This window comes from Callorhinus ursinus, unplaced genomic scaffold (assembly GCF_003265705.2).
Source record: "Callorhinus ursinus isolate GAN/ISIS: 27379988/994484 unplaced genomic scaffold, GSC_fseal_2.0 scaffold12, whole genome shotgun sequence".
NCBI classification, from domain to species: domain Eukaryota; kingdom Metazoa; phylum Chordata; class Mammalia; order Carnivora; family Otariidae; genus Callorhinus; species Callorhinus ursinus.
The window spans coordinates 50,453,398-50,471,992 of NW_027397074.1; the positions used below are offsets into that span (position 1 = coordinate 50,453,398).

The following is an 18,595-nucleotide window of genomic DNA, read 5'->3' on the forward strand; positions in this document are numbered from 1 at the left end:
GCATCCTGCAATTTAAATTATGAATCTCAATGAGTCACAGGCTCTCAAATCCTTTCTTTGAATAGAGAATGCAAAATAGTCGTAGATTTTATTACATTTCCATGGTTAAAGGGAGAAGGACATCTCACAGCCCGTCTTCGGACGTAAAGAAACCTCATAGGTATTTATGCACCACTGAAAATAGAGTCATTTTAAATAGTAATAGGACAAACAGTTGTGAAGTAAAACAACCAGTTAGCACTGTCGAATTTCAAGGTTACAGGAAGAGTGATTAGGTGTTCTGCTGTGCCCAAAACTATCCTGGTGTACGCCCCTTGGCCCAGTATCCTTATTTTTTTTTTTTAAGATTTTATTTATTTATTTGAGAGAGAGAGAAAGAGAGAGAGAGCACGAGCGGGAAGAGGGTCCAAGGGAGAAGCAGACTCCCCGCTGAGCAGGGAGCCCGATGCGGGACTCGATCCCGGGACTCCAGGACCATGACCTGAGCCGAAGGCAGTCGCCCAACCGACTGAGCCACCCAGGCGCCTCCCGGTGTACTTATTAACTGTACCCCTCTCTCTCAGAAATATCCCACTGTATGAAAAATTACAACCACGCCTGTTATAAGTTACATTTTATAGCTCTTAACAATAATCTTGGAAGTGTGAATATCTTCAAAGACCATTTGTTAAACAGAAAACAGAATAGGATCATACATTTTCACATGTTTCTACACTCAGCAGGGGGGTAGTGATATTGACTGCTTTGTGAATATTCTCAATTCACCTCATCAGGACAAGCTTCTGACCAAGAATATTGTCAGCTTTTCACAGCTGTAGAGTAAGAGTAGACATTTTCTTCTAGTTTTTATGAGATTCTTTTTACCAGCAGCATTCTTTGGTTCAGTGTGGAAATCTATTAATTAGCATTGAGAGCCCGAGGAGCTTAAAACCTGACAACATGGAAAAGGAAAGAATGAGGGAATTTATAACAAGAAGGATAACGAGGCACCTGATGTTTTGATTCTACATTATGGATGCCTTTTAAATTCAGAAAGAGGTTTGTCTCATGGAATTAGTCTCTGGAAATCTATTCTTTCTGGCCAAGATTTCCCCCTTTAACTTATCTTTATTGTGTTGGAGGACTGAATTGTTGGAAACCAGTCTTAACACCTAAAAGAAGTTTTTTCCACTCAAAAGTAACTTCTCTTCGGCTTTTCTGGTACCTCAGTCCACATTTTGCTAACAGATGCACAAAATAAATTGAGATACAGCACAGATGCTCCCAGAGCCCCTCAGAGCTGGACGTGGCTGGACGCTGGAGGTGCTGGGTGTGGTCCCCGGGGAAAGAGCTGGGGCCACTCTTGCTGCTCGGGGTGCTTGCTGCCTCCACAGCCACTAGCTGCAAACACAAATGCTAAATGCTGTTTTTGCTTTTTGCCTTTTTTCATGAAAGTGAAAATCCTCTTCAGATTTCTTTTAGTTAGCAAAAACAGGTACTAACATAGGTCTTTTGTAAAAGTGAAGTGGGCAGAATTTGAAAATCCAGGGGTTACCTGTGTACCACATTTTCTTTCTTTTTTTTTTTTTTTTTAATAGGAAAACTGGGTATTTATTTGGCCAAACAGTATCCTTTTAGCAAACGTTTGTTGAAATGCCTGGATATAAGTTGGTAATAGGCTAGGAGAACAAATACGAAAAAGGCACGATATTTTCTCTCAAGAACCTAGGGTGCAAAATGCAGGTTATGGCTTCGGGCACAAAAGAGAACATAAACAGGGGAATTTCAGAGCCTGGAAGACAGACTTCCTACTTTGAGAAGAGCAAGATCTGGGTGGCCTAGAGTAGTTTTCATACTGAGAAGTGGGGAGAAAGGATTTGGTACCGTACTGTCGGTATCCGTTCATCTGTTGTGGGGCATGTAGGTTGTTTGCCCCTCTTGCTGTTGTGAAGAATGCAGTGAACACGGGAATGCACACATCCCTTGAGAATCTGGTTTTAATTCTTTGGGGTAAATACCTAGAAGTAATACTGTTTTTGACAATGTAGTACTATCCTCACTGAAAAGCTTTCAATTTTGATAAGGTCTGATTTATCTATTTTGTTGTTCCATGTTGTTGCTCATGCTTTGGTGTCATATCTGAGACTGTTGTTAAAGCCATGATCATGAAGATTTACTCCTATGTTTTCTTCTAAGAGTTTCATGGTTTTAGGTCCTTGATCCATTTTCAGTTAATTTCTGTGTATGATAGGAGATAGGGAACCAACTTTACTCTTACAGGTAGAAATCCAGTTTCCCTAGCACTATTTGTTTACAAGAGTGCTCTTCCCTCATTGAATGGCCTCAGCACCCCTGCTGAAAATCAGTTGACCATAGCTGTCTGAGTTTATTTCTGGACTCTCAATTTCTGTTCCTTTAGTCTATAGATCTTCCTTATGCCCTTACCACAGTTTTGCTTTGGATTAAGTTTTGAAGTTGGGAGGTAGGATTCCTCCAATTTTGTTCTTTTTCAAGATTGTTTTGGTTATTAATAATGGGGACCTTTTGTAATTCCATATGAATTTAGGGATCAGCTTTTCCATTTCTGCAGCTCACTATTCTTTATTGCTGAGTATTGCTAATTTACCAGTGGAGTATATTCTGTTGATGGAGAATGAATAAGCACATGTAATCTCGTCTTAAATCTGTATTTTTTTTTTTATCACATGAACTTGGAACTTAGGGTTCTGTTTTTATCAAAGGCTACCTTGAATGAATTTATTCTTCAAAAGCATTTGTTGCTAAGGAACCAGTGGCCTTTGGGACCACCTATTTTACATTCCAGCTTTAGAAAATACTGTGCTTTCAAGGCATAATCTTTATTCATGGTTTATACATGTTTTATCAAGAAAAAAAATCACACTTTGAAACAGTTTTGCAAATAACTTACCCTCTGTCTTCGCAGGTGCCCTTTTTATCTCCTTTGGAAGGTCATATTTATTTAAAAATAAAATGTCAGGTGAATTCAAGTGTTGAAGAAAGAGGTTTTCTAGTAAGTAACATTGCTTAATCTATATTTTCCTTTTTCCATATTGTGAAGTATAGACTTGGTTTCACATAGGAATGACCACCTATGTGATTACGTGATACATTGGTTCAGTAAAGATGTGTTGCATGTTTGCCCTATGGCAGTCACTGTTCTGGTACTGGAATCTAACAGGCTACACAAAATAATCCTTCCCTTCAGAAACTTTTAGTATAGTAGGGAGAAACACAAGTAGACTGGCAAGTGCAATTCTGTGCTGTAATAAGTGGGAGCGTAGAGGGCCTGGGGGTAACTGGTGGGACATCAGGTCTGGAAAATGGGTAAGGGGACTTAAAGAAAGCCACTGGAAGAAGTAGCTTGTAAACTGCTGAGTACGTTAGCCAGGGAGAGAGAGGGGGGAAAAGTATTCCAGATAAAGGAACTCTCTCGCCCTCCCTCTCACCCCCACCAAAGATAAGGAGGGCACAGACAGTGAGGGGCCTGCAGTTCAGCCGGTGCGTAGGGCGCAGGTATATGCGGGCAGGAGGAAGAGTGAGGAGGGCAGCGATTGCAGAGGACAGTGTGGTTAGGGGAGACAGGCCTGGGGTTGAAGGGCCATCGAAAGAACTTGGACCGTATCTTGAAGCCAGCGATGTACGCTTGTAGGATTTTAAGCAGAGGAATAACATCGTATTTGGGTTTAGAAAAGTTATTCTCCCTGCCATGTGGAAAGGAGGTTGGAGACTGGCGGCCCTGAAGAAGACCAGTGAGAGACGGTCACTCCACGAAGGGTGGCGGGGACCGTCCTGGGGAGATGAAGCAGGCGCAGTGATTTGACGGTGCAGCAGAGGGGCTGGAAAAGCAGAAGTGAGGCTGTCCCCTAGATCCCTGCCTTGTACAACTTGTGGGGTGGCAGGGATGCCACCAAGAGAAGGGATCTTGGGGGAGGAACAAGTATGCGTGTTTGGGGAGAAAGTTTGTTGTCCCCCAAATTTTATTGTGGAAAATTGCAGATATACAGCGTTGAACACCGTACACCCACCATCTAGGGTGTGGGTTTAACATGTTTTACTCTCCTTGCTTTATCACGTACCTACTACCTAGCCATCCTTCTAGCCACCCCTCTGGCCACTGCTGAAAATACTGTATTTGGGGGGAAGAATTTTAAAGTACACTATAGACGTTAGTGTGTTCCTCCAAATCTTAAGTGTATATCCCTGAGTTTTGACACAAGCATACATCTGTATAACCCAAGTTTCTATTAAGATCTAAAACATTGCCCCACAAAGTTCCTTCATGCCAGTTCTTTCATCCCCCAAGGTGGGAAGTTTGGGTAAGTTTTAAATGATCTGAATTTTAGATGACTCCGAAGATCTGAGTTTGAAGCTCAAGATAGACATTTTGGTTGAGATGAAGATTTGGAAATCTGCGTCATAGAGATCGTAATTAAAGTGCAGGGAGAGTTGAGCAAAGCAGAACCAGGAGGAACATTAACATTTAAACCACAGACTTCGAAAGTGAAGCTCTTCAGAGGAGCCTACAGGGAGGGCAGTGTGTCATGGTTGTCAAGAAAGAGAATCTGAAAGAGGGAGTGGTCAAGTTAGATCAGGACCTATTATCAGAGACTGTGGGACTCATTTACAAGGCAGAGAACAAAGCTGGATTGCAGATGGTTATGGACAGGGTGGGAGGTAAGGAATGAGAATGCCAGCAGCGCTCTGAAACTAAGTTTGGCTGCAGAGGAGGAAGAGAGAGCGTGGTACCTGCAGAGCTATGTAGGGTGAAAGAAGGATTTGATTGACATTTTAATAAGATCAGAGAGATTTGAGAATCTTTAAATTCAATTGGGTGGCTTCTAATAGGGCAGAGAGATTGAAGATGCACTGGGGAACTTGCACTAGGGTTAAGGAGTAATATGTGGAACGAGGTCACGAGAGGGAGAAGAAATAAGATCCAAGCCACCATTCACGGGATTGATCTTATTCAGTACAGTTGACCCTTGAACAACGCTTATGTGGGTCCATTTATATATGGATTTGTTTCAATAAATACGTATGGTCCTGTGAATGTATTTTCTCTTCCTTATGATTTTCTTAACGTTTTCTTTTCTCTGACTCACTTTATTGTAAGAATACAGTCTATAATACGTATAACATGCAAAATATGTGTTAATTGACTGCTTCTCTTATCGATATGGCTTCTGGTCAACAGTATGCTATTAATAGTTCACTTCTGGTGGGGGTTGGGGGGAGTCAAAAGTTATATGTGGATTTTCGGCACCCCTAACTTCTGGGCTGTTTCAGGGGTCAACTATATACTTTTCCATTATTAGAGGAGAAAAGTATGTGTGTACAATACATAGAAGATTGTGGGTATGGTGCACAAAGTAGAGAAAATCTAATCTGGTTTTCTTTGTGAAGCAAGAATTTGAATGATACAGAGGATGTCAGTTTGCAGTTGCTATCAGAGGGGGCAGAAAGAAGAGTTCTGTGGCCAACGTGACAATAAACCAGACTGCCTTAACGTTTTTTTCACATGTCCATCCAGTAGATGGCACTAGATGTTCTTGAAAAAGTGTTTTTATAAATTTCTGATGTGAAGGCAGTGTTTACCTACTGACTTTTTCTTTTAATGTAAATATTTTCATATTTTACTAAAGATACCTTCAGCAACTAACAGACTCTGTTATGGCCTCTAGCTCATTTGCATATGATGTCTGACTGACTTTTTGAGCTGGGCTCTTAACTAGGTTAGCGTTAGTTAGATCTCTTCAGGTTTGCTGTCTTGGACCCTATAGCCCATCACATCCACACTTACATAAATATGCTAAGAAACTGCTCAGAACGCCCCCAAATAAATTCTATCCCCTGCCAAACTACCTTTTAATTACTTCTGCCCTCTCTAAAATAGAGATAGTAATTGAAACTAAAGTTGCTTGGTTCCATTTTCCTTCCTGATATGCCAGGAACAGCTGGAAGGAAGGTGACTACCAACCAAAGAAACTTACTAAGTGATTCTAAAATGGTGCTAGTCTAGCTCTGCCTTGACTGATGAACAGCAAGTGAGGAAAGTTCAGGATTAGCTAGAAGGTTCCAGTTCTGCTTTGTGATTATGTGTTGTCATTTAGTTTCCTTGGTCTGAACTTTCCTCAGCTATAAAAATGAAAATGCTGTCCTCTTTTTATTCTTCTCTGATTACAGTCTGGTGTAATAATTTTAATAATGTATTATTCTTACCCATCAAATTTTTCCTTGTCTATTAGCTTTATGATGTAAAGGGTAAGCATAAACATAAGAGGGAGCTGGTGAGTCATTTATACTAATTTTGTGCTTGAGATCAAAATAGCAACATTCCTGTCTTTTTTCCCTGAATGGTTGTGAGCCAGTGTTGCCTAGAAAAAACATGCCTTGGGGAGGAAAGAGGATAAACTGGGGAGGAAGAAGTAAAGGTGGGGTAAGAGGATATATGGTTAGAGTAAGCTAATTAATTTGGGTTAATTAACTAAGCTAATAAATTTCAGACTTCTTTCTCTCATAGAAATATATCTTCATACAAAGTAACTTTCCTCCATGGCTAGAGCTTGTACTCTTCTAACTCAAGCCAACTTTGGGTAAATTCACACAAATTAGTGAGTCAAGAAGAGTGTATATCCGCTATCCTAGGGTTGGTGTAAAGCTTAGTTGATCCATGTGAAGTTGGAAAAGCTGTAATGCATTCTGAAATCAGACACGAAGATGCTTTCAGATTATCTATATTAGCTAGGGTCAGCAACGTGTGGCTTGCTACTTTTTTTTAATAAAGTTTTATTGGAACATGGGCTCATTTGTTTACACACTATCTATGACCTATGACTGCTTTTGCATTACCCTAGCAGAATTGCATAGTTGTCACAGACCTGATGGCCCACAAAGTCTAACATCTTTCCTCTCTGGTACTTCACAGGAAGAGTTTGCCAACCTCTGATCTCTAGCATTGTTACATTTTTACTTGCTTTGTTCTTTAAAATAGTATTTCCTAAAGGACGTCTTTTCCCTTTTTAAATGCAAAGTGAAGACTTTTATGTGATTAAGGCTCAGTAGGACTACAAGTAAAAAATAGTGAGGTGGGGGGGGACAGCTCCGACTTACACTTTAAGTAGAAGTACTCCATGGAAAAAAGCCCCATTTGTTAGTTACCTTTTCCAGAGTCCTGACCTTAACCAACATGACTGTGTCACCCCTCTTTAGAATGTAGCTTGTGTGTCTAAGGCATGGGCTGACCAGCTGCCTGACTGCGGGGAGCTGCTACTCAGTGTGCTTGATGGCTCAGCAGGGGGCGGGGAGCTCGGATGTTTATCACAGTAATCAGTCAAGACATAGAATCGTCGCTGACTCTTTTCCAATCCCGTTTTGTTCTGAATAAAAGTTAAATGCTCTTCTTTTGTATAAAATAAGTCTAACTTAATAAGCTATCATTGGTTTTGTCAACATACAAGGTATGATAGTCTCATTATTCTACCCTACAACACTTAAAGCACTTCTCTCTTGTTTAAGGAGCATTTGGTTTGGGACATGATGCTTTAAAAAGGTCTAAATTAGAGAGAGGTATTTATTTGGGGTTAATATCCGGAAGTTCTTAAATGCTATATGCTTATAGATGATGTTGAAAATCTGGGTCAGTTTCTGGATATTAGCAATCAAGTTTCATTACTAGGGTAAAAGGTGGTGAAAATCATGTAAGTCGATTTTGAGCTATGAAGTGTATCAACATATTGAAGTTTAACATACAGATTTATCATTTAATTGATCCTCAAGTTTCTAAAGTTAACATTTCATTGACTTTTCAGACCATATTTGAAGATGTTAGTGGTTTTGGTGCCTGGCATCGAAGATGGTGTGTTCTTTCTGGAAATTGTATCTCTTATTGGACTTATCCAGATGATGAGAAACGAAAGGTAATATTAATAGCCCTGGTCAGTGGTGAAAGCCCTGACTTTCATGTAGTGTTTCATGCAGAGGTTCCCACTGGTCTCCACACCCACCCAGATGCCCCTTTGAGTATGTTTACTAAGCCATTATAAATGTTCTTGTTGCAAGACCTGCGTGTGTGTGTGTGTGTGTGTGTGTGTGTGTGTGTGTGTGTAAGTAAAACTTTCATGTCTTTTCCATTCCCTGTGATTTGACCACTCTTAAAATACCATAAGGCATATATTTGTCTTTATTTTCTCCTAGAATGTTTCGTACTATTTTTTAATAACATTTTTAGCTAGAAATATGTTGAATTCACTTTTGTTTTTTATAAATAGTTGACTTAGCTAAATCTGGGATAAAACAGTAATGGAAAACCATCACAGGAATATAGTGATTTTGATTTTGTTTCTAAAATTTGATAATAGGATTTTATGTGATAAATTGCATCTCATTTTCAAAGAATTTAATATTATTGCTCAAGTGTGATTATTTATTATCCCCAAACTGGGAAATAGAAATACACAGAATTACAAAGTGATGTGTGTTTCTAATTGTTGAAGCTGGTTGGTGGGTACATGGAAGTTCATTCTACTGCTCTTTTAATTCTGCATCTGTTTGAAGAATTCCATAACAAAGAGTTTATTTTTTAAGTTGGCTAAAAGCTCCAGTTGACACTTTTGGTTTCTGTTTTCCTAGCAAGAAACAATAACAGATAAATATGTTCCTCTAAACCTTTTATAATTAAATTTTAACTTTTAAATTAATGACTTTTTAAATTTGTACCAACTCAAATACTGCTTTTAATGCTTATTGATGTAAATGGTCTTGTTTATTTTCTATTAGTTTGTTTTTAATTTGTTTTTAAAGAATCCCACAGGAAGGATAAATCTGGCCAATTGTACAAGTCATCAAATAGAACCGGCCAACAGAGAATTTTGTGCAAGACGCAACACGTTTGAACTAATTACCGTCCGTCCACAAAGAGAAGATGACCGAGAGACTCTCGTCAGCCAGTGCAGGGACACGCTCTGTGTCACCAGGTACGTAGTAGGCTATAAACATAAGTACTTCCATCCAGTAAGGCATTGGTTGCCCACTGTGTTCCCACCACTTTAAGAAATATCAGAGATGGTCCTTGTCTTTGAAGAGAGTACAATCTTAATGAGGAAAGAAAACCCACACAATCACTAAGGGAACAATCTAATAACTAAATTAATACAGTTAAAAAAAAAATCTAACATTCAAGCTATATCTTAGCTAATCCTGTTTTCCAGTATACTCACAGTGTAGCCATTTTCAAGGCAGTTAGCTAATGTACTTTGGGTTAAGTCTGAAGGTTTTGTGTATAATTGAGAAGGCAAGTATTATTGAAAGAGACTTTACATGTCCCTTCCTTTCCATCCCCAAAATGCCCTCAATGAATCAGGTGACTTACAAAAAACAGTCTCGGGCTACTCTGCAAATTTCTGGTTGGAGATTAAGAGAATGAACTGTTGGGAGTGAGGGCCAGCAAAGTTAAGTAACTTGCCATGGTTACCTTTGGAAATAAGACACAGTCAGGATGTAAACCTTGGTTTCCACAGAATGACAATAGAGATTGATGAGTAAACACATTTAGCACAGTCTTGAGCTCATGGAATGAGCTCAACAAATGGTCACTATTATTGTTGTACGTGTTGTGTTCTCTCCGTTGACTAATAGATGATCAGATCATTGCTTATCCCATTTCTAGTACCAATGGGGAGAAATTACAAAGACACAGAATGAGTACACTATAAAAACCTTCTGACAACTGCTGTTTTCTAGAAGAATGATCTGGCTTGTGAGTTAGGGAATTCTCTTCCTCACCCTCACCTGCCCTATCAACTAGTTATTCAACTTCTGGCTAAATATGGGTGCAGAGAAGTGATTCCTGATATGGATGGAGAGGTGAGGATAGACAAAAATCTTAGGATCTTCAGATCACCTATTGTAGATATCATGTTCTACCAACACAGTACTAACACAAAAATAATGGGAGACCGTGCAAGATAGTATTACGTGTAGAGCCAGGGGAAGGTCCACAAGCTGGTGATTCCAGTTCTCAGGGAGCCCGGGTCTGAGGAATTTGGGAAGCTCCCAGATAAAGACCAGGTGTGCTAGCTCTTGCTAGGAAGTGGTCCACACTCAGTGGGTGTCCTGCACCACCAGATTACCCAGGCCAGACCACCTGTACAAGACAGTTACCATTTTAGCATGGAAACTCCATCATTTACCAAACATGATCACTGTGAATTTTGATTCAGTTAACCAACCTATGGGGATTATTTTCCTTTATTGCAATTGAAGAAGCACCTCACTATAGGGCTTTTGATTAGCATCTGTTAAAAATTGGTAATGAGTAACTCGTTTTACTGGTTTGTTTAGCCACGTGCCCCCGCCCCCACCCCACCCCCCAGCATGAGAACAGGGCAGTATGGACTATGGGGGAAATGATCCTTTTTGTTTGTTTGTTCCTGTAGGAACTGGCTGTCTGCAGATACCAAGGAAGAGCGGGATCTCTGGATGCAAAAACTCAATCAAATTCTTGTTGATATTCGCCTCTGGCAACCGGACGCTTGCTACAAACCCATTGGGAAGCCTTAAACTGTTGGAAGTTTCCAGGCCAGGCCGTCTGGAGGTTTTTTGAGCTGTGTCATAAATGTATCTTAAGAGCATCAGATTTGCTGATTGCATTTTATGCTTTAAATACAAAAGGGTATGTGCCAATATTCACTACATATTATGCAGTATTTATATCTTTTGTATGTAAAATTTCAACTGATTTCTCTTCTGTCATTCATAAATGATTGGAGGAAAATTCATTATAGTCAATTTTGCTAAATCTTAATTTAAAAGCCCCATTTTCCTAGAAATCTAATTATTCAGTTATTCATGACAAAGTATTTTTTTAAATGTAAGAATTTTGAGTTGTCTTCTTGGAGCTGTGGGTCTTGAAGTAGAAAGGTTTTCCAGGGGTTGGAGACAGAAACCTCTGGCTTGGTCATCCTTTCTCTATCCTCACTACTTCTTTTCTAAAGTTTGTGATCATTTATTGATCACGATATATCTTGTTAGTAGAATACTAAGAAAACTTCCAAGGGACTTTACAGAAACATTTTTAGTAATGGAGGTAAGAACTTTTTAAATAGCCAGTGTACATTAGTTTAAAGCTTGAGGCTGCCTTCAAACAAGAGGTGTGGACATGGGATATTATGTGAGATTTGGGGGTTAGTTTTCTTTAGAAGAAATACTTAATCACATGGTTTACATTTACCCAGTTTCTATAGATGCTGTGTGGTACACATTTTCATAGAGTACAGGCTTTTTAAAAATAATTATTTTTGCTATATAGCTAAGATTCCACTTGGCATATCAGTTCTTTCAGCTCCCATAACAAGAATAAATGTAAATTGAAGAGTCTTTGTATAAAAGTAAACTCTACCAAGCTGCTATGGACTAATACTTTGCTTGCCAAAGTTGTCTTTTTTTTTTTTTTCTTGTCCACGTATGACAGTATCTAGAAGCACATTATGAAATCTTTTGAAAAACTTAAGTCATGCATTACCTTTGAAAGCCCAAGTCTTTTTTTATTATAAAGTATTATAAAGCATGGTCACAACTTTTAAATCCACTTTGAATTTCTTCTCTGAATTGTTAAAAAAGTTATTGAAAAAAAGTTATTGACGATATCATTTATAAACACTAAATTCTGATTCTGTCAGAATCTAAATTCTGTCACCTCCTGTCATTTAATTTTGTATTCATTCAAATGTGTTTTTTGTTATGTGTATTATAAAAATACATTTTATGATCTCTTACCCAAATAAATGCTTGCAAAGGACTTAAGGAACCCGTGATTTACACAATACTATGTAAGTGCGCGGTGTGGTTGGTGTCTGGGCTGTGGGCTTCTTGAGGGGATTGTACAGATAGGATCGCTTTCATCTTTTTATCTCTGGCCCCGTGCTCAGCTTATGTGTCCTTAGGGTCTTTGTTGAAGGGGAGTAGGTGGCTGAAGGATCCATTTCTGGGGCATTTCAACAGAATAGGGTACTTAGATGTGCCTTCGAGGAGATACTTTGTGCTTAGCAGAAACTGGGTGGGTAAGTGACCCTGCCCTCCAAAACCGGGAGTGGGGTTGATGGGATTGATGAGAGGGTCCCTTTTATTTATTTATAGACTTGTACTTATTTGGGGTTGTTTGTACATTCGTAACGCCAGTACGGTTAGCATCCAGTGTTGCATTAGTTTCTGTATAATACCCCGAGTCACCGTTTCTCTGCGTTACTCGGTGCTCATCAGGGTGAGTGTCCTCTCGATGCCCTTCACTTAGTTCTCCCATCTCCCCCGTGACCAACGTGTACTGTCTTTGAAGAGGAATTACCTGTCATGGCACAACATTCAAAAGGCACAAAGAAGTTCAAGTGAAAAGTATGCCTTCACCCCTTGTCACAACCACGTTTAAGTTCTTGTGTGTCCTCCTAGACCGATTCTAAGCATAACACATAGGCATATTTTTATTCTTTTCCTTATTGAAAATACTCCATACATACTGTTTGTTGTAAGTTAAGACAAAAAAACGCAACAGAGTGTCCCTTTTCAGTCATTCCTTCCTAGGGTGTACGGAGGGTATGTGAAGTCTAGTTTTAGAAGAAATTTGATTTAAGATGGCTGTGGAACATCAAGTTAGAGATACCTGGTAAAAGTGAAAAGCTACTGCTATGTCACTGGCCCACAGGGGGTTGATGGAACCATTAGAGCAGGTAAGATGATCCGGGGGAATGTGGTTCCGAAAGAGAAGCAAGAACAAAAGGAATGTGTTCTTGAGGGGGAAAGAGAAAAAGGAGTGGCCCATGAAAGAAATACAAGAGTGATGTCTTGAATTTCTTCTCTGAATTATTAAAGTTATGGTCAATCTCATTTATAAACACTAAATTCCGTCACCTCCTGTCATTTAATTTTGCAAGAGAGACCAATTTAGAGTGAGACCAAAGAAGAATCTTAAGATGTGGCCACAAGATCATAGGGCAAGGTAAAGAAAGTGGGAACTGAAATTGGGAGCAGTCACTTTGATAAAATAATTCAGATAAAAAAAAAATCAAGTTACGACAAAATCCATAGAGGAAAAGAATGACAGATTTCATCGGATAAAAAAAATTTCCTGCCTGATAAATGTCTATAAATAAAGTTTAAACACAAGGCATCAGACTAGGAGAAAATATTTATGACATATTTAATAATCAAAAAGGTTAATGGTAATATTTAATATAAAGAGCTCCAATGCCTTAGCTATCACTGTTTGAGCATTTATTATGTACCAGGTGATATTCTTGGAGTTTTGCATGGATTAGCTCATGTAATCTTTGCCTGACCTTAGGAAATAGGCATCGAATAAGGACACAAAAGCTTAGATAACTTAGGTAATGAATAAACAGAAAAATATAATTTTAAACGGGTTTAACTGCCTCATCGGCCCCCAGATTGGGAAAACTATCTGTAGTCAGTGTTGCTGAGAAACAAACTCAGACTCTTGGTGAGGATAGGAAGTGTTAGAGCCTTCGTGGATGGCCACTTGGCCACCTCCAGTGATCTCTGCTCACGCACGCAGGGTCTGACTCGCACGCACCAGAGATCTCATCCATACAAAGTTTTGCTTCTAATTTCAAGGACAGAAGCCGTCATGGCGCCGGTGAAAGAGGGAGTCTGCATCACCCTGTGTGCCTCCGGGTTCTTTCATCCCAACACTGGACGCTGTCTTTGGCCCAGGGGAATAGGTAGGGTGTCACGTGAGGTCTGTGGACAGCTAACACGGAGGGAGGCTGTAGGTGAGGAAGTGCTGCCATTTTATACCCTATGTGGTCATATAGCATGTGTTCCTTTTATCAGGAGTCGGGCCTCACAGATCCACAAATTCTGTTTATTTACCACAAACTATCCTTAACCAGCCACATGCTTCTAAGAGCATTCCACAGATAAGAGACGAATGGATAAAGAAGATGTGGTCCGTATATACAATGGACTATTACTCAGCCATCAGAAAGGATGAATACCCAACTTTTCCATCAACATGGATGGGCCTGGAGGAGATTATGCTAAGGGAAATAAGTCAAGCAGAGATAGACAATTATCATATGGTTTCACTTATTTGTGTAACATAAGGAATAGCATGAAGGACATTAGGAGAAGGAAGGGAAAAATGAAGGGGGGGAAATCGGAGGGGGAGACGAACCATGAGAGACTATGGACTCTGGGAAACAAACTGAGGGTTCTAGAGGGGAGGGGGGGGGATGGGTTAGCCTGTGATGGGTATTAAGGAGGGCACGTACTGCATGGAGCACTGGGGGTTATATGAAAACAATGAACCGTGGAACACTACATCAAAAACTAATGATGTAATGTATGGTGACTAACATAACATAATAAAATAAAATTAAAAAATAAAAATACAGATTCATGGGGAAAAGAAAAAAAGATCTAGCAAATATCATTAGTCTGTTAACCAAGAGGTCCTGCTTTCACCAGGTTTACAAGCATTTAGATGTGTCACCTGACTTCTTTCCCTGGAACCAAGAGCCAGCTGCTTTAACTCCTTCCTTCCCACTCCCCTCAGATGAACTTGCAGGTGAGGAAAGAGACACATAAAAGGATGACCATTACGATAGTGTTTTAAAGGGAAAATGAAATAACCCTAAAATCCAACAGGGACGGAAATGAGAAAGAATCGACAAGCCCACTAATAGGAAATTATGGTAATAATTTCTATAAAACACCATGCAGTGTTCAAGAAAAGCAATACACACACACACACACACACATATTTGGACCAATTTTCCAGAACAACTTCTGGGGAGAAAGGATCTGCCGTGCAACATGACATAAAATAACATGTATGCGTGTAAATACCTAGATGAAGGTGTGGAAGGAACCACACCAAATTTTATATGGGAAAGGACAGTGGGCAGAGGCTGGGAGCAGTGTTGGGTAGAGGAATACTTTGACTTTTGACTCTTTCTAGAACATTTGATATGTTTAGGATGAGAATATTTTCATATTGCTCATGCACATGGACCTATGAACACTTCAAAAATTAAAATCAGAACATGGAGTGAGCGGAAGGCTGAGTAGAGACTACAGGCTATTGGGTTGGGAAGGGGGCAGCACCCATGTGACAACAGTATGGTGGGGCAACGTGGAGGAACGGGTGGTTTGGATGAGGAACTGAGTATGTTAGTCCCCCAAGGGGAAGAGCAGAGGGAAGGGAGGATCTGAGGATAGTGGTAAATGGGAGTGGAAGAGATGAGGGAGGATGCATTTGTGGAGCACAATGAAGGGTGAGTCCAGACCCCTCCCAGGAGTCAGCATTTGTGAAGGGAATGTGAGTCAGCATTGAAGAAATGGGGCATCCAAACTGGGCAGTCATGCAGGACTAGGTGCCCAGGAGTGATACGCAGGCCTTCCTCCTTGTTCAGGATGTGTGCTGCCGGGTGGCAACCATGAGCAACAATTGCATGGGGGGTCCCAATAGGGAGCCAGAGCATGGCCAACCGCCGCAGACACGGAGAGCCTGCAAAGGCATCTGGGGCAGTAATCTAGGAGGGTTCATACCCTAAAGAGTCTAACCCCGAAGAAACTATATACGCCCCTCTCATGTTCAAGTTGATACCTGACATTTTTCATTAGAACTTTAAAAAGTGGCAGAGGATGTAATTTCCATCATATTGGAAATACTAGCATTTCAGATTAAAATTTTTACATTTTTTAAAAGATTATTTAAGACAGAGAGTTGAGTGGAGGGACGGGCAGAGGGAGAAGCAGACTCCCTGCCGAGCAGGGAGCCCGACACGGGGCTCGACCCCAGGGCCCTGGGATCATGACCTGAGCCCAAGGCAGACGCTTAACGACTGAGCCACCCAGGCGCCCCTTTACATTATTTTTAAAATCAAATCCAACAGAATCTAAATGCAAGTGCGATTTTATCCTCTCCTTCACTCAATTTAAACATTCACGAAAAGGATTTTTTTGGAAATTTTATAGCATTCTTTTCACTTCGGTTCTCTCGGATAGTTTTATACTAATGTAATTTATATTTTGTGCCTGAGCAAAATGTGTATATAAAATGAAATGGAATTTTTAAAATGTTCTGTGACCATAAGATTTTAAATGTTAAAAGATTATTTTGAACTGAATTATCATTACATTATTAGTTCACAAATGATCAAAACTACAGAAGACATTTAAAAAATTTTAAGCATAACGAGTAAAACTTTATAGGAAATATGTTTCTTCATGACACAGATAGACTTTTTATCAACTGGCCTATGTATCTATGGATAAATATCATTTATTTTTAGAATGAGACGTGGTTCAGCATCGATCCTATTTTTTTTCATTTTTACAGAAAACCTATCTAGATGAAAACGAAAGCTTTGCTATTGCAAAATCACTCAATTCTCTGGACTTTCAAGTGATTTACCAAGAATTATTTTTAATGATAAACTCAATTATTTTTAGCTGATACAGTAGGCAAGATATGTACTCTGCTACCATAAAAAATGGAAAATAACAACAAAACCACAGTGGATCAAACAGGATAGAAGTTTCTCTTTCATATGAGAGTCTAGTAAAGGGGTCAATCTGGGCAGAGAGGTGAACTTGCAGGGCGTCCAGGGACCAAGGACCTTACCCCTAGGATAGCCTAGGAGGTGGCCTTGCCCTCATAGTCAAAGCTAGCTCCCTGGCATCACATCCAGAGTCAGCTTTCAGGAAGGGAGAGAGAGAGGGGAGCTCATCACTGGTCATTTTAAGATCAAGACACAGAACTTGCACACATCACTTCTCACTTCCCACCTGCAAGAACTTAATCACATAGCCATACCTTGTGGCTAGGAAAGGTCGTCTTTGTTGAGTGTCCCTCAAACCCTGCTGAGATGCATGAGCCAAGGGGCATTCGGAGCCGCCAGCAAACCCTAACCACTGCTTCTAACTCCTTCACTTTTGTTGAAAGCGAAGATATAAAGCTACCCATCTTTTTTTTTTTTTTTTTTAAGATTTTATTTGAGAGAGAGAATGAGAGATAGAGAGCACAAGAGGGAAGAGGGTCAGAGGGAGAAGCAGACTCCCCGTTGAGCGGGGAGCCCGATGTGGGACTCAATCCCGAGACTCCAGGATCATGACCTGAGCCGAAGGCAGTCGCTTAGCCAACTGAGCCACCCAGGCGCCCTATAAAGCTACCCATCTTGCAAAGGATGTGTTATTCTGCCTTGAGAGTCCAGGAAATCACTATTTGAATTGTCATTTTCTTTTGGTATTGGGAGGTTTTTATACCCCAGGAAAGTGACTGTAGGGAGAAACAGGAAGTGTGTTTTTCCTTTGCAAAAAGTGAGAAAGGCAATTGCTCACGGCATTCGGTCCAGAATATATCACATAAAAAGGGAGCACAGAAAACTCACCATCATGCTGTTCCTTGGGTCCCAAGTTCTCTAGATGGGCCTTCTTTTTCTTTCCACCTCTCAGAGTCTTCTGATGTTTGTTTCATATAATGCCCAGGGCTTTGGCTGCACATAGAGGAAAGAATAGGGAGAAATACATCTACTCCATCTTGGTGCCACTGATTGAGTTTTAACAGTCTGTAATTTCCAGAGTTCTCAAGCACATCTTGTGGGGTTTAATTATGTTAATTTAAATGATCCTCTCTATTATGGAATTTTTTTCTTTAATCAATTCTATCAAGAAGTGTCCCAAAGCTGATGAGTTCTTTTTAATTACTTAGGCAATTTTGGTAGATTCTAGTGAGGTTGAATATTTTTCCATCTTTTTTCAAACTACATGTGTTTATTGGTCCTATTCATTTGTGAATTTTTTTTTAAGATTTTATTTATTTTTTTATTTATTTGAGAGAGAGAGAAAAAACACGAGGAATGGGGAGGGGCAGAGAGAGAAGCAGACTCAGGGAGCCTGATGCAAGGCTTGATCCCAGGACACTGGGATCATGACCTGAGCCTAAGGCAGACACTTAACTGACTGAGCCATGCAGGTGTCCCTCATTTGTGAATTTCATGTTGTGTCTTTTGTTTATTTTTCAGTTGTCCTTATTAACTGATTTATAAGGTTCTATGTTAGGGATATTAATGCTTGGTTATATGTAGTTGGATCTGTAATCCACTCCTTTATTAGTTGTGCATTCTTCAGCTACAAATTGGAGATCCTAGTACCTACCACCAAATCTGTTGGGCACATTAAATAAGACAGTCAATGTTAAGGTCTCAGGCCAGTAAAAATGCAAAGAGTAAATTCCTAGTAAATGACAGTGATTGTTCATCGTGGAATTAGCTGCCCAAGAAAATCTGGACAGAGGCAGATATAAATCTGGTTGGGCTGTCTTCCCAACACCAAGCTTTCTACTCTATCTGAAGTTAGAGATTACTGGGAATTTGAAAGTGGCTAGAAATTCACTTGGCAAAGAATAACACTTCATGGTATTTATCAATAACTGTAATACTACAACTTTAGAATTGCCTACATGCAATATAATGCTTTTGTGTATGTTTTCAAGACGTCCTTGAGAAGTTAAAACAACTTTTACTTCTATAGGAGGATGTGTAAAAAAGACTTAATTTTTTTTTCTTCCAAAAGTTAATTTTTT

At 39.8% G+C, this 18,595-nt stretch overlaps 1 protein-coding gene and 1 long non-coding RNA gene across 6 annotated transcripts in view; one reads left to right on the plus strand and one right to left on the minus strand.

Moving 5' to 3' along the window:
• The window catches only part of ANLN (anillin, actin binding protein), a 50,202-nt gene extending 38,469 nt beyond the window's left edge, over nucleotides 1-11,733 (plus strand). For all 3 annotated transcript variants that reach the window (XM_073899070.1, XM_025873143.2, XM_073899071.1), the window contains 4 exons: nucleotides 2,924-3,010; nucleotides 7,809-7,916; nucleotides 8,800-8,972; nucleotides 10,434-11,733. In XM_073899070.1, coding sequence (XP_073755171.1) covers nucleotides 2,924-3,010; nucleotides 7,809-7,916; nucleotides 8,800-8,972; nucleotides 10,434-10,557 — 492 coding nt within the window. In that variant the 3' untranslated portion in view covers nucleotides 10,558-11,733. The remainder of the gene's footprint in view (nucleotides 1-2,923; nucleotides 3,011-7,808; nucleotides 7,917-8,799; nucleotides 8,973-10,433) is intronic.
• LOC112825069 (uncharacterized) overlaps nucleotides 1-18,595 on the minus strand; it is a 74,742-nt gene that overhangs the window by 35,498 nt on the left and 20,649 nt on the right. For all 3 annotated transcript variants that reach the window (XR_012380285.1, XR_012380286.1, XR_003208611.2), the window contains one exon: nucleotides 17,403-17,507. This is a non-coding gene — a long non-coding RNA (uncharacterized lncRNA). The remainder of the gene's footprint in view (nucleotides 1-17,402; nucleotides 17,508-18,595) is intronic.